At 44.9% G+C, this 15,804-nt stretch overlaps 1 protein-coding gene across 1 annotated transcript in view; it reads left to right on the top strand.

Moving 5' to 3' along the window:
• Positions 1–458: 458 nt before the first annotated feature.
• Positions 459–15,804, top strand: part of MARCHF4 (membrane associated ring-CH-type finger 4) — a 76,831-nt gene continuing 61,485 nt past the window's right edge. Inside the window, exon 1 of the mRNA XM_080671284.1 lies at positions 459–991. Coding sequence (XP_080527410.1) covers positions 470–991 — 522 coding nt within the window. The 5' untranslated portion in view covers positions 459–469. The remainder of the gene's footprint in view (positions 992–15,804) is intronic.

The following is a 15,804-nucleotide window of genomic DNA, read 5'->3' as shown; positions in this document are numbered from 1 at the left end:
TCACTCCAAATTTGATTTATAATCTTTCCCACCTTTTTATATACAAGAAGAAAGGTTGCCCATTGTCTATGAATTTGAGAACAACCCAATAATCCTCTCCTGGGGAACTTTCTAACAATTAGACCTACATCTCAAGGCCCTAACAGACTATCCTCAACATTTTTTATCCCCCTCCCTCTACCAGTGCCCCCAGGTCAAAGGCAGAAAGGAGGCACCCTGAGCAAAGCCTAAGGTTGCGGTGAGGTGGGGTTGAAGCAAGAGAAGCTTTTATTGTTGGGCTTTCCAGGTAAAGTTCAGAATCAGTGACTCGCAGTCTTCAGTCTCCGGGGTAATTTATTTGCCACTTGGAGGAACCAGTGAGAAAGCAGACTCCTGCATAACACAGATACTCTGTGGACCCCTCAAAACCATCCTATCTTCTGCAAAGACTTCAGCTGCCCCTCCCGGGCTCTCCGCTTCCACTGGGCACATGCTGATGCCCCTGAGTGGGCTGCTTTGGTGGTGGTGCTGCTGCTACTGCTGTGCCTGGTACCGCTTTGGACTGTGCACCCCAGCTCCCCAGATGTTGCGCCACCAGGGTCTCCTCAAGTGCCGCTGCCGCATGCTCTTCAATGACCTGAAGGTTTTCCTACTTCGGCGCCCCCCTCCAGCACCCCTGCCCATGCACGGAGACCCCCAGCCCCCAGGTTTGACCGCCAACAACAATACCCTTCCGGCTCTGGGTGCCGGGGGGTGGGCAGGCTGGAGGGGCCCTCGAGAAGGGGTGGGCAGGGAGACCCCTCCTCTGCCACCTCCACCACCTTTGCCACCTTCTTCTGTGGAAGATGACTGGGATGTCTCAGCCACAGAGCCACCTGCCTCACTGCTCAGCAGTGCCTCCTCAGATGACTTCTGTAAGGGGAAGGCTGAGGACCGCTACTCACTGGGCAGCAGCCTGGACAGTGGCATGAGGACCCCGCTGTGCCGAATCTGCTTTCAGGGCCCAGAACAGGTAAGGCCATTTCCTCCTTTTCCTGCTTCCTTGTAGTGTCTCCAGATCTCGCAGATTGCTCTGGGGAACCATTATGTTGTGTCTAATGTGAGGACTGTAAGTTTTAAGCCTCTCAGTGATGTTCCTTTTGGTTAAGTTTGCCCCAAGAGGGTCTGATTCCTGGTAGAGCCTGTTTGGTGGCTCAGTTGTATCCCAGGGTTTGCATTTTCCTTCCAAAGCTAGTATCTTCAGTTCCATGTGAAAATTCCATAAGTGTCCTCAAAAGAGAAGATCCAGAAGTCAGGAGCAATGAAATGAAGAAACTCGGCGGTCCATTCACACTTGTCTTGAAGATGTCCTTTTGTCTGATTTATTGTGAGTGGCATTTTCCCCAGCTTGTCTTCAGTCCCAGATTCAAACTTCTTCCCTCCATGAAAGTGAGCAGAGATCTTGTCCACTTTCCTTATTCTTATAGACTGAAACCCAATGAGCCTGTGCCTGTTCCTTCATGTAGAGACTGTTCCCTCCCATATTACATTGCCTTCTCAGCAATGTGTTTTAATCACTGCAGAGGAAATGGAGAAGGATTCTAGGTCCAAGGAGACTACAGTTTGCTAAGACACTTCTTGGCAGACTTGTGTTTCCTAGGTTGAAAGCAGGTAGGTAAGTGGGGTGAGAGTGAATTTAAGGGAAATAGAGAAACTAATAGAGAATCTTGTTATATCTATTCCCCTTCTCAGGCCTGAAACACATCAACTGAGATTGTCCCTTCCACTCTCCCCATCCAGGATAGAGGATGGCAAGTACCTCACAGACCAGAGTCTTCCTGAGTTTGAGAGTTCTCATTACCCCATTCATTCAGATTTTCACATACTTACCCCACCCCTTTGAGCTCCACTTTCAATCTAGTGTCTGCAGTGCTGGATAGCATGTGCACATTCTTCCAGAGTCATATTGTGGCAACTCTTTCCACAGAATCTCAGATCTGAACATCAGATCTAGATAGTCATTCTGGGGAAAGAATACTCACTTGGGCCCTGGGCAGGGTTATGTTATCACATCAGCCACTTCTTTGCGGATTTCCTGGAAGTGGAGGGAAGACTTCTAGGTGCTCTCTGAACAAATGGCCATGCTGGTGTCCCGAGTAATCCTGGTTCTTGTTGGGGGCTTGCTCTGTAAGAGGCAGGCTTGGCTGACATTTTCATTCATTTATTTCTGCTCTGAATGGGGAAAGCACTTCATGGACAGATGATGACTGAGGCCACACCCTGGGCATTATGAGGGAAGATGATGTAGATATCCAGATGAATACATATCTCTGAGAGTTTGAGGGCTGGATTCCTTCTTCTTGTGATGAGGATTGCCTGAAGTCCCAAATAAAGCACTGCCCAGAGTTGAGGACTTCGGTTAGGGGAGAAGGTCGAGGGTCCCTGCTCCGTGCCCTTTTTCCAGCCCTCTGTGTCACCTCCAGTGCTGGGTCTCCAGCAGAGACACAAGGTAGAGTGGCTTGGCTGAGAGCAAGAGGGAACCTCACTTTGGGGACCACTTGGTCAGGATCTTGCCCCAATCAAGAGCCTCATCCATTCCCAAACAAGGAATTACTTATTTTCTTAAGTTCTTAAGCTATTTCTTTCTTCTCCCATATGGGCTGGCTCAGGGCTGCATGTCACAGGGGCTGCTGGGAGTACTCTAGTACATTGAGAACAGCATGACTTGGAGATTATTTTGATGGGTGTGTGCAGTCCAAATAGCTTTATGTCACCGGGTTCCTTTTCCACTTCTGTGATTTCAAGCCACCCTTTTCTGCTCACCCTCCTTTTATTATATTTGTTGAGAAGACCCAGGAGATAATGAGCATGAAAATGCCTTGAAAGGGATTAATTAATAATTGCATGTATTTTGATCATGAAAAAGCAGTATTTTGTTGAGAAAAGAAAAAGAATGACATCATTAAGCATATTGTGAAACACTTCATGTGCTACAGGGTTGGGTCAGAGATTAAAAGATTTTCTTTCTCGCTTATTATTCTCATGAAGAAAGCATTGACTAAAAAAGCTAACAACACTGAGAGAGGAATGGGCTCTGTTATGTGGTAGAAATAGGATATTGTGACAGCATTAAGACTGGATCAAATCAAGTATTTCCTGTATATTATCATTACATTTTGGGGTTTGCTTTATCTGTGCAGGAGCTAGGAGATTATAATGAGAACGTGTTATGGAAGTATTAAAAGCAATGTAGCTTAGATGTGGGGAACGCATTTCCCCACTTTTTCTTCATTTCCCCCCACAGCATTTCAATAAGGAAGGGAGACAAAAGAGGGAGGAGGTAGGGAAAACTTTCTAGAGAAGGGAGAGGGAGAGTGGGGGTGGAGAGAGAAGCTGAGATCTCAGTATCTTAGTTTCTTTCTGCTCAGGAAGAGAGCTGTCCAGCAGTTGTCCACATGTGACCCTGAAAGGCGTGGAGATAGACTGTAATCTCAGGGCTGAATGTCTTGGTCTTTTACCTGCAGTCAGACAAAGGGACCAAACTGCTCCTCAGTCATCTGCCACTACTCCAAGGGCTAAAAGACTGCCAAACATGAAGATGTGGTCTCTTCCTGACAATATATGTGGTGAGGGACAACTGAAAGATCCAGCTAGTGTCACATATTTATACAGGATTTCGCACCAGTCATTCATAAATGCATTTAATACACATGAACTCAGCATTCACAGTGTGCCAGATGCTGTTCTAGGCACTGAATATCCAGGAATAGACAAAACAGTTGAGATCTCTGCTCTCTTGAATTTGACAGTCTAGTGGAGATACAGAAATTGACAAACTACTAGATAAATCAAGTGATTTCAGATGGTGTTGACTGCCTTGAAAAAAGTAAAACAGGAAAATGAGTTAGACAAGAATGAAAGGGGGCGGGGCTTGGGAAAGATGCAGCTACATTAGATACAGTGATCAGGAACAGCCTTCCTAAGAAGGTGCCCTCTGAGCTGATACCTATGTGGTAAGGAGGACCCCCTGATGCATAGGTCTGGGGGAAATCATTTCAGGGGCGGGGAACAGCAGGTGCAAAGGCCTTAGTGTGAACAAGCTGAGCATGTTTGAGAAACAGAAGGAGGGCGATGAGCAGGTGTGAACAAATGCTTTGAGAGACAACTTGGCTTCACCCTAGAAAGCTGACCAAGTACCCACTCTCCTCCTCTCAGCCATTCATTCAGGTTGTATCAGGGTCAAGGTCCATGAGAGTGTGAGACAAGAGCCCAGTCACCAATCCTTCACTCTTCATTTCTAGTTCCCTTTGAGGGACAGTGAACCCTGGTTGGTTAGCGGAGGTCTCTGAAGTCAGATGGTCCTAGTTCGAGGTCTGAACAAGCCTCCCTGTGCCTTGGGTCGATGATAGCCCCCAATTTATAAGGTCATTATGAGCATCAGTGCTGTCACAATGTGTTGTTGTCTCAAATGCAAGAGAATACTCCCCCTGCCTCGTTTAAAAGGAAAAATGTGCCCTGGCTCCCAGTCTGGCAGGAGGAGCGCTATGGTTGTGGTCTGGCTGTGTTAGTGGGTTGTTTTCTTGTGCACTCACAATGGTCTAGGCACAGGGCTGCTCCTCTGCTTCCACAATCAAAAATATTAAGTGCCCACCTATGCCTGCTGCTCTGCTGAGCAAAGTGTAAAGACACATGGCCCATGTGGTCCTGCCCTCTGGGAGTTGCACAATCTAACCCAGACATCACGGAGGCTGATAGAGATCAAGAACACACAGACAGCAAGTCGAAGTGAATTGCAGTAATATCGGCTACAAGAAAGGGATGTATGCTTAAAGGCAGCTAGTGTGTGGGGTGCCTATGCAAAGAGGCAAGTGGGAGAATTTGCTACTTTTTCTCTAATTAGTCAGAGAAGGCTTCTTCAGTGTGGATGCTGGATACCAAATGAGATGAAATAGACTTAGACTGAGTTTAGAAAGCTAGAAGCAGCCTGGCTATGTTGCTCAGTAGTTTAGTGTTGACCCATGCACCAAGAGGTCACCAGTTCGATTCTCAGTTGGTTCGGTCCCTTTGTTCGGTCTCATGCCTGGGGGATGGGCAGGAGGCAGTGGATTGATGTTGATGTTTCTCTCTCATTAGTGTTTCTATCTCTCTCTCTAAATTAAAAAAGAACATATTAAAAAAGAAAGAAAGCTAGAAACCTAAGAGATTTGAGACACATGGGTATCTCAACAAAGAGGTAAAACCGGCTCCTAGGCTGGGCTAGCAGTGGAGCACTTTGAGGTGGATACAGAAATAAAACCCATCATGGTAGTGGTGGTGGCAGGACACCTGTAATGGAAATCAGGAAATGAGTCTGGAAGAGATTAATAGGCTTCATCTACCTCTTCCTCTTCCTGGGGTCGACCTCTCTGGAGCTCTGCATTCAGAAGGGTCAAGAGTAGTGTGGAATATTCTAGTTAGTGTTTGGGGTTCTTGGGGAATAAGAGAAGGGCTTTGGAGGCCCCAAGATGCAATGAGAACCCTGGGAATGGAGATCAAGTCGAACATTTTAGAAGAGAGCCAAATGGTGCATTATTTTCTTAGCACTATGGTTCAATTTTGCATTTCTGTGTGTGATTATTTAATTAATATCTGTCTCCACAAATAACAGACCCATCCCTAACATTCATGGACCCTCAGATAAGAGGCTCACATGGCATAGGCCAATATATTTAAACATCATAAATCCAGCAAACTAAATGCATCTTATCCTCCTATCTTGACAAATATACCTGCAAAACATTCTGGAAAACAACTGTTAGATTCCTCTTAATTCTGTGCCAGACAAGTGGGGATATCTGGCCCTTAGACTACGGGCCACTCTAACTCTCTTCCCACTGCTGGCTCCATGATGAGCCTTGGACACATCATGTGGACACTCTAGCTGGTCATCCAAGCATGCCACCACCAGACAGCAGCCTGTTGACTCTCCCCTGTTTAACTGAAGAAAAGAAGCCTGAAGGTTCTGGGAGCAAACTGAGGACAGAAATTCCAGGGCCCCAGGTAATCAGAGCATGTTCTAGAAGAGGGGCCTGACTCCCTGACCCTGCAGACTCCTCACCCTCTGGGAAGGGTGCAGCTGAAGAAAGGCCAAAGTGGGGTCCTGGGTTTAAGGAAGGCAATGCAGAGGGACTAAGATCCCTGGAAGCAGCAACTTGTGTATTTACTCATGATTGGGTTATCAGCTCCCAATCCAGAGGCTGGCACTTGCTTTATACTCTAAAATATTTGTTGAATGAATGAGCCTCACAGTGGTTATCAACTTTTCTAATGCCGCGACCCTTTAATACAGTTCCTCATGTTGTGGTGACCCCAACCATAAAATTATTTTCGTTGCTACTTCATAACTGTAATTTTGCTACTGTTATGAATTGTAACGTAAATATCTGTGTTTTCTGATGGTCTTAGGCGACCCTGCTAGCAGTTCTCAACCTGTGGGTCACAACCCACAGGTTGAGAACCGCTGCTGTAGAGCCTAAGACCATCAGAAAACACAGATATTTACGTTACGATTCATTAACAGTAGCAAAATTACAGTTATGAAGTAGCAACGAAAATAATTTTATGGTTGGGGTCACCACAACATGAGGAACTGTATTAAAGGGTCGCGGCATCAGAAAGGTTGAGAACCACTGCTCTAGAGCTTATCCATCAGGCAGCTCCACAGGTAGGGGAACTGGGGAGAAGAGAGTACAAGGGAGAGAAATATTCACTGGAATTAAATGCTAGAAGTGTGCTGTGTAGAAGAGGGGGCAGATCTGCTCAGTGGAATCACAAAAGGCATTGCCTTGGCCAATGATGGAATCTCCAGAGACGCTAACTTGGGCTTTGATATTAGAAAGCACTTTCTACCAAGGCTGTCCCAAGAGAGTACAGGCTGCTTTAGAGGGGGATTCAAATGGGTGACTGGGACTAGTGACCATCAAGGCCTCTTCTGAGCTTGAGAGTTGGGTTCATCACAATGACATTGCTTGAGGGTCTAGAGATATTTTTAATTCAAGCAGAAAGAGATGAGCCTGCACCCCTTTCCAATTTAAGGGGTCATGTTATCCCAGTGTATACAGTACATGGCATGTGTAAATATATCTTCAGCAAAGAACTCAAAGAGTAATCGCCATCCTGCAGTTCATAGAAATCCCAACTTGTTGGCAATCACGTGATTGCTGCAATCATGAATTGACAACATGCACATACCATAGTAGGAGAACTAGCATTTCATGAACAATAGGCAACAGATCCCCTCATGGACCTAAGGATGCAGAACCAGAAAAGGGGAAGCCCAGTTACCCCCCACTCCCAGAGTCATAAATGGGCTATTTTCACTTTCCCACCTGGGTTTTTCCATAGTATTTTTTCAGTGCCAACTTCAGCCAGTCTTGGTCCTATTTAATCTGGAAGCTCCAAGGACCCTTTCCTCACTCAGGATTCTCACCAGTGCTCTAAGTCTTTATTGGGAATGCTCAAACTCCACCATTGGGTCCCTGGCTATTTCCCAGATTTAGCTGTCTATTACTTACATGCACACACAAACACACAAATAAAGCACTGAGTGCATCTGTCTCTCTTCCACAGACCGAATTAGGGATTGGAATAGGAGAGACACCTGGTGTCTTGACAGTTGTGGAATGATTCTCACCTCAGTTGTCAGTAGATCCTCTAAAAGTGTGCACTTAGGGGTAATCCTTCTTCACTTGCCAGCCTACAACTCCTTGTGGTGGGTTGGCTAATTTATTGGGGATGGCTTCTAGCTGAGTGCCCCATACAGAGTTACTTAATAAAGCTGGTAGGGCAGGAGGGAAATATGCATTTCAAAACAGCCTTAGAGAAGAAAGGAGAGATACTGGAAATTCTCTCCCTCTCTGTCTCTCTCTTTCTCTCCCTTCTCTCTTTTCCAGCTGGTATGCTGGAGAAGCCCAGTTGTGGCCTGTGAATTGGGGGAGGGAGAGTAGTTTGAGGGGGAGAGGATACTAGAAGAAGTGTGGGAATGAGAGAGCTGCTTCTTATTTGCTGGGAAGGAAGCCAAGTTGGAAGGGAGCCCGGATGTAAAGGAGCTGGCCAGTGGATACTGTGGGGCCTGAGCTGCACACCATCCCCCTCTGAGATGTATCATATGTAAGCTAGAGTCTACATGTGCAATTATGTTTAGTACACATGTGATACCTCCCTCTGCATATGTGAAAAGTAAAAGTGGTTGCACATGGAATTGGCTGCCGCGTGAAAAAATAGGCAAAGTTGAATAAGTTACAATTTGAGTTTCAGGTAGATGCAAACTGTCAGAAAAAATGGGGGATCTGCAAATATGAGCTCTGTTCCACTCCATGTGATCTAAGCCCACAAGGGGGAATCATGGGCCCCAGTCCTGGACTCAGCTCATGGCTCCATGCGGATTTCTCCTGGACCCATGCTCAGAGGTGTTGAGGAGGACAGATCAAATCAGTTTTCTTCTCTATGGGAAGGTTCCTTTGGATGTGGTTGAAGAAAATAAAAATAAAAAAAAAAGAAAATCAACATCAGTTTCTCCAAAAGAAGCCTCTTGAAGCCAACGTAGCAACTAACATAGGGCTCTACATATAGGAGGGCTCAGTACTTATTGATCCTTTCCTCTCCCTCCTGCCACATGTTCATTCCAGACTAATAGTGCTGTATTTGGTCCCTAGTGTACACATGGTAGAAGGTACATTTGTGTGTGTGCACACACGTGTGTGTGTGTATAAATTAAAGTGCCAAGTGTAGGCACTTTAATTTATACACACCCTTCTACCCTGTCCAGCCTAGTGTTCTGATTCTATAAGGACAAATAGTGATTATTCTTGTCCTAACAATGATAGTGACCATTACCCTGGCTGGAGACCACTTGGCCAACAGCAGAGCTTTTCTCATTCTATTGCCTGGTAATGGGAAGAACAGAGGCTTTGAAGTCAGAAAGACATGGCTTTAAATCCCAATTGGGGCCCTTCTCAACTGGGTGATCTTGGGCAATTTATTTAACCTCCCTGGATCTAGATTTCCTTGTTTACAAAACAGGAATAAAATTCTGAGCTTGAACACTTGTCCTAAGGCATGGACATGATTTATGAAAGTTCGAGGCACAAAGCAGCTGTTCATTAAATGGGAGTGATATTTACCCCATTCTATAAGTGTAGTTCAGAGGCTGCAGTGGGGCCCCTAGATCACACTGCTGCCTTTCCTACTCCCCTCTCTTACGAAAGCATTAAAAAAATCAGATGCTGTAAGGCTGTGCTTCGACCACAGCGAGCACCAAGCTGTGTTTGTGCTTGACATCAGGGATGCACATTTAGAGCCAGTGTCTCTGTTCAGCAACTGTTGCCTCTGTACTAATGACTCAGCGGAGCCTGCCTGGGTCCCTCATTCCCAACATAATTGTCTTTATCCATCCCCAGTACTACCACATTCCTGACAGATCTTTATTGAACAGCACTCTCTTCTGGGTATGAACTGTGCAGAAAGACATTTTCCTGGGCTCTGAGTCCCTAGGGGCAGTAGCAGACCATGTACCCAGAGGAACATGTAGGGGAAGTGGCAGAAAAACACACACTGCTTGCTCAAAATGTGACAGCAAGATGTTTGCATTCAGGCTCATCCCTAGACTAGTGTTTTGGAAAGTCTGGGATGGGATGGCTACCCCAGACAGACGTGATGTTAAATAACATTGATCAAGTGAGAACATTGTTCTTTTCAGTTTGCTCTCATGCCTTATTATTATGTCCAGGATTTTAAAAAAATCTCATTAGAGTGGTAATATGTCTTTAACACCTTTCTAACACTTGTCAGCCTCCTTTGTAAACAAAGAGAGAAGGCGTCAGGCTTGGAGCCTTGGGTGCACAGTAATATCTAGCTGGAATCTGTTAATCTCGTTTTGTTTGTATTTGTGTATGTCTGTTCTTTTAAAAAATTAATAGACTTTACTTTTTTTTAAAAGCACTTTTAGGTTCAAAGCGAAACTGAGCTGAAAGTATAGAGTATCCATATACTCACCTGTCCCCCAGTCCTCCCACCTCCTCCCCAACCATCAACATCACGCACCAGAGTGGTGCATTTGCTACAGCGGACGAACCAACATTGACACATTATCACCCAAAGTCCATAGTTTACTTTGGGGTTAACTCTTGGTGTTGCGTATTCTAAGGGTTAGGATAAATGCATCATGGCATGGATCAAACATTATAGTATCAGCAGAGCAGTGTCACTGCCCTAAAAACCCATCCATTCATCCCTCCGCTCCGACCTGGAACTCTTGGCAATACAGCCTGGCCTTGTCCAGACTGACATGTAGTTGGAATCATGCAGTTTATAGCCTTTTCAGATTGGCTTCTTTCACTTAGTAGTATGCATTTACAGTTCCCCCATGTCTTTTTATGTCTCTATAGCACATTTCTTTTTATCTCTGAATAATATTCTATGATATGGATATACCATAGCTTGTCTATTTTTTTTTTTTTGGTAAATGATACCAGTTTTTTAAATTTATGGTAGTGGCAACAAGTCTCCTTTATAAATAAATTTATTGAAGCAAAAATATGAGATACTTAGAGAAAAATGCTAAGTCTAAAGAAAATAATAGTATAGATGCCCCATGAATACGTTGAAAAGTAGAAGCCACTGAAGTTTGGGTAACACTGACCTGGGCTGCACACTTTACAATAACAGTTTGGAAACATCTATGGGCACCAAGAAGTGCCCAGGAAGAGGGAAGATGCACAATCCCAGGCCCCTGTCTCAGGGGTTGCCCCAGAATCTGCATTTTTAATTCAATTTGAAAATTCTGAAGTAGGTGATCACTTCAGGCACACTGTGTATGAGGCAGGAGTTTGTGGAGGCAGCTAAATGGGGAGAAGAAATCCCTCCACCAGCCCTGAGGTCCCCAGACATTACAAGGAACAGGGGTGTGGGCACTGGAAGAGGGGAGAACAGGACCATGTGACTAGGAAAGAAGTGAATGTCACTCAGGACCGAGGCAGGACAAGATGCCTCTTTCACTTCTTTGTCCTGCCTCAGTGATCTGAGAGCTACTAGTTTCAGATGGGATAGCCACAAGAAGGGAAAGTCTAACCTCATGGCACTGTGGTACGTCACTGAAACCTGGGGCTTTGTCTGTTGCCCTGCTAATGTCAATTTTCCCGACTAATCCAACCATCAGTTCCCGCTCCTGAATTATATTCGGAGGGGATTCTTGAGTTAGTCCCAGAGCAGGCCCACAGATGTTGCACAGCTTGCTCCCTCACAGCTCACTGAGTACAAACAATGAAGTGCTTCAGCTCAGGAATGACATCACTATTGCCTGCAGCTCGCTGGACCTAGAAACACAGCTTTGCCTAACGGCAAGAGGGCTGGGGAGTGACATCCTCTTGGGTGCCTGGACAGAGAGGAAGTTCAGGTGTGAGTGATCTCAAAAAGTCTCTCTCTCAACAGTATCAGTATTAGCATCTCCCTCTTAGGGTTGTTGGGAGAGTTAGATGAGATAACACACTGTCTGACCCACAGGAGGAAGTCTATGAACAGCTTGTTACTGTTTACTCATTTGTAAAAGGAGGAGGTTGTACTCAGGAATGTCTGGTCCCTTCCTGTGCTGCTGTCCTCTTTTATGCCACAGCAGGTATAGGAGCCATACCTGGGGCTGGGATAAACCCACTCCTTCCTCTGCTGATAGAATAAGCCTCCCTGGAAGAATGGACTTAGAACTGGGCCTTAAAGATGGATCAGGGAAAGAATTTGGAAAATGGGAAATGAAGACTGTTCTAGGCATAGGAACAATGGAAGCAAAGAATCAGAAAAGCTTTAGGAGAAAATTAGCACATTGGATAAGAGCATGGGGCTTTCATATCCAAGCAGAACTGCTTTCAAATCCCAGTGTGGCTGTGCAGATATGTGACATTGAGCAAGTCACTTATAGAATTCTCATTCCCTCCATTGTAGAATGGGAATGGTTGATAGTAATAGTGTCTGTGGTAGTGAGACTCAAATTATATAATGCATGCAAATGTCTTGGCATAGGCTCTAGCCAGTGTGGCTCAGTTGGTTGAAGCGTCATCCCATATAACATCATCCCATATAACAAAAGGTTTCGGGTTCGATCCTCAGTCAAGGCACATGCCCACGTTGTGGGGCTGATCCCTGGTAGGGGGCATGGAGGAGGCAGCTGTTGTGTTCTCACATTGATATTTCTCTCTCCCTCTCCCTCTCTCTTTCTCTCTCTCTCAAAACCAATGAAAGTATTTTTTTTGAAAGTCTTGGCATAGTGTGGAATACAAACATATAATAAATTCACACTTAATATTGTTATTTCACCCCACCAGTTTGCTATTGTTTAACTTTCTTTGAGAATTTCTGCCTCAGTGTGTGTATAACTGTGGGCTAATTTCAAGAGGAGCCGCCAAGATATCATAGGAGTAGATGAAATTAAATACACCCAAGCATTGCTGGCAATCTAAATAAAAGTTATCTCACAGACCTGCATACTACTTTCCAATTGCCTATGGGAGCCATTGTGATGAACAAAATCAAAAGCATCCTTCACTTTAGTGCAGCTACTTGTCAAAAGGTATCACATTCTTAATCAACAGATACTTTTTAAAAAAGAGCACTTATTTCAGTATGATGAGGAACCTAGATAACTAAATACATTTATTTTTATTTTTTTGTTAATCCTCACCCGACAACATTTTCCCATTAATTTTTGAGAGAGTGGAAGGGAAGGGGAGAGACAGAGGGAGAGAGAGAAACATCCATGTGAGAGAGACACATTGATTGGTTGCCTTTTACACAAGCCCCAACCAGGGATGGAGCCTGCAACCAAGTTATGTGCCCTTGACTGGAATTGAACCCAGGAGCTTACAGTTTGTAGACCAACACTCTATCTACTGAGCCAATCTGGATAGGGCTCAATCAACAGATACTTAAAGTACAAGTGTAGTCACTTGAGGCTTTGTGAAGCTTTAAACTGAAAGGGATCCAAACTGAGGACAGTCTACAAAACAATTGGCCAGTACTTTCCCAAAGTGTCAAAGTTATGAAGAACAATGGGAGAAATGTCCCAGATTGGAGGCATCTAAGGAGATATGACAACTCAATACAATGTGTGATCTGGATTGGTTCTGAACCAGGTAAAGCACCTCAGTGGGACAGCTGGTGACACTTGAATTAGGTATGTAAGTTAGTTGATAGTATCAGATCAATGTGAAGTTCCTCGTTTTGATCATTGTGCTACAGATACTAACCGCTGGAAAAACGAAGTGAAGGGTTTGTGGGAACCCTTTGTGTTACTTTTATAATTTTTTAAAATGAATCTGAAATTATTGCAAAATGAAAAGTTAAAAAATAAAAATGACTTAGATGGGAGCTATTTTCATTGGAAAAATTAGGAATTACTAGTATAGGAAAAACAGCCTGGGTTTGATAGTTACAAAAACTCTGGTTAGAATCCAGGCTCTAGCACTTCCTAGCTGTGTGGCTTTGGGCAAATCAATTAAGTCCTCTGAATCACAGTGGCTTCTATCTGTACCATGAGCGAATACACAGAAATACTCCATAGAACGGCCGTGAGAATTTCAGGAAACAGCACTCCTGATACCCATTAGCTCTCTTTCTGGTCTTGAAATACAAACATACAATGAACTTACAATTTCTTTCTGGTCTCTCCTTCCCCCTCTATCTGAGAATGGCAAACAGGCCTCCCGCATTCCCCAGGTCTGAGTGTGTGTGCTAGTGCTTTGAGAGAGACACCTGAGCAGTAAAAAGGCGTGAGTGGGCAGGAAAGTTTCCCCACTCTGGGATCTTAAGCCTATAAACAGAGTTAATCATCAGCATAAACAGAGTTGGCCATTATGCAGTGTTCTTTAACACTTTTAACCTCACACCCCAAAGGCAGCTCTCCGGCACACTGAGTGTGGGTTATATATTTTGATTCATCCCGTGGTGATCCCTCCAGGAGCCACAGATTTAAGCCTCCATGGAGCCATGTGCTACTTTAGAAAAGCTTCCAGGGCTGGGGCTCTGAGTTCTGCAACATGTTTAGAAAACAGCTGCCCAACCAGGCAGCTGCAGGTGAAGGAGAGCAGGTGTGCCTGAGAGTGCGGAGGTGTCCGCTCCTGTGGTATGCGTGTTGGTAGGTGGGAATGAGCAGGTACACGAGGGGGTGAGGGAATGGGCATGTGTCTGCACGTGGAATGCAACTATTTACTATAGAAGAAAAGGGCACTCGAGGGTGGGGGTCTGTTCGGCTGTTCCTGCCTTTGCGCATCTTGGTTCCAGAGAGAGCTCAGAGAGTCTAGTCTTTGCAGTCCATGCTGACATATTTGCAATGCTTGCTGTCTTGTTTCTTGCTTCTGACACCCATTAAGTGTTTGCCAGATAAAACAAAATTTGATCCCCCCAACCCCACCCCACAAAACCAACCAACCAACCAACCAACCCACCCAACAGTGGGCTCTGGAAGAGTATGTGCTATGCCTTCAAATGTTCTTCCCCTCCCCTTCATAAAACATAGAGTGAGGTTCCTCGTGATTTAAAGTAATCGTCAGCCTTCCTATAAATGCAATTCAAGTAAAAAAGTGTTTGTTCATTTGATGGGTGCAATTTGCTTCCAAATAAACTAGTTACTATAGATGACACAGGACTGGCCATGTGTTAAATGCGCTGAAACCGGCTGAGGGCTACATGGTTTATTCTACTATTTTCTCTACTTTGATAAGCCTTTGTGTCTACTTGATGCTGCTGCTTCCCAGCCCCTTGCACAGAGGCCGACACATGGAGGTTACTTAATGGATTTTCGTTGAATGAAGGAACCAACATTTCTAAGCACTAACTATATGCACAAAAAACACTGTAGCTCCTAACTATATATGTTTATTGGGGGTGTTGAGTGCTAAAGAAGCAGAAGACCTTACTTTGATGGTGTGTATGTATGTATATGTGTATGGTGGTGGTGGTGGTGCGGGGTAAAATCAGTTTTAAATGTTGCTTACTATGGGTTGGCCAACCATTCCAGTTTGTCCAGGGGCTGACAAATTTTCCAAGATGTGGGACATCCACTGCTAAAACGGAGTCAGTTCTAGACAAACTTGGACAGTTGATAACCCACAAGAATGCTCCAATTAGCTACACAGTAGACTGCTACATACAGGACAACACCTCTGACACTCAGTGTCTGCTAGCTGTAAGTGGGGAAACACTTGGTGATGGATTAGCTGATGGGTGCCTGTTTTTACATTCCAGGAGAAAGCAGCCATCAGCTATTTGCATCAGGCTGCTTAGAATCAAGGAGGTGTGATCTCTGAAACCCTTTTCTTTGATCTTACACAGGGCAGGAAGGATGGCTTAAGACGTTAGATTTCTAGCCCAGAGCTTCTCAGACTTTTATATGCATACGAACCACCTGGAGTCCTTGTTGAACCGCAGGGTCTGGAATAGAGCCTAAGGTTCTGCATTTCTATAGGCACCCAGGTTCATGGGTGCTTCTGGTCCATAGGTCACACTGAGTAGCAAGGGGCTCAGTAGTTCTCATCCTGAGCTGGCATATTAAAACTATTAAAACATTCTACAGTTGCCCAGCCACAAACCCAGACCAATTAAGCCAGTCTCTAGGGTGGGACCAGGCATCAGTATTTTTAACTCTCCCCATATGATTCCAATGTGCAGACAGGGTTGTGAATCCCAGGGAGAGGAAGGAGAGAAAAATACCGTGTGATGATAAGGGCTGATTGATTGGTCCAGATGGGCTAGGCTGTGCTGTCAAGAGATTTATTGGAAGTGGAATCAGAAATCTAAAAGAAGGAGCTTATTTTGGAAAGCCTA

This window comes from Plecotus auritus (genome assembly GCF_963455305.1).
Source record: "Plecotus auritus genome assembly, chromosome: 5".
NCBI classification, from domain to species: Eukaryota; Metazoa; Chordata; class Mammalia; order Chiroptera; family Vespertilionidae; genus Plecotus; species Plecotus auritus.
Note: the sequence above shows the minus strand (reverse complement) of the source record. Positions and strands in the feature narration are given on the sequence as shown.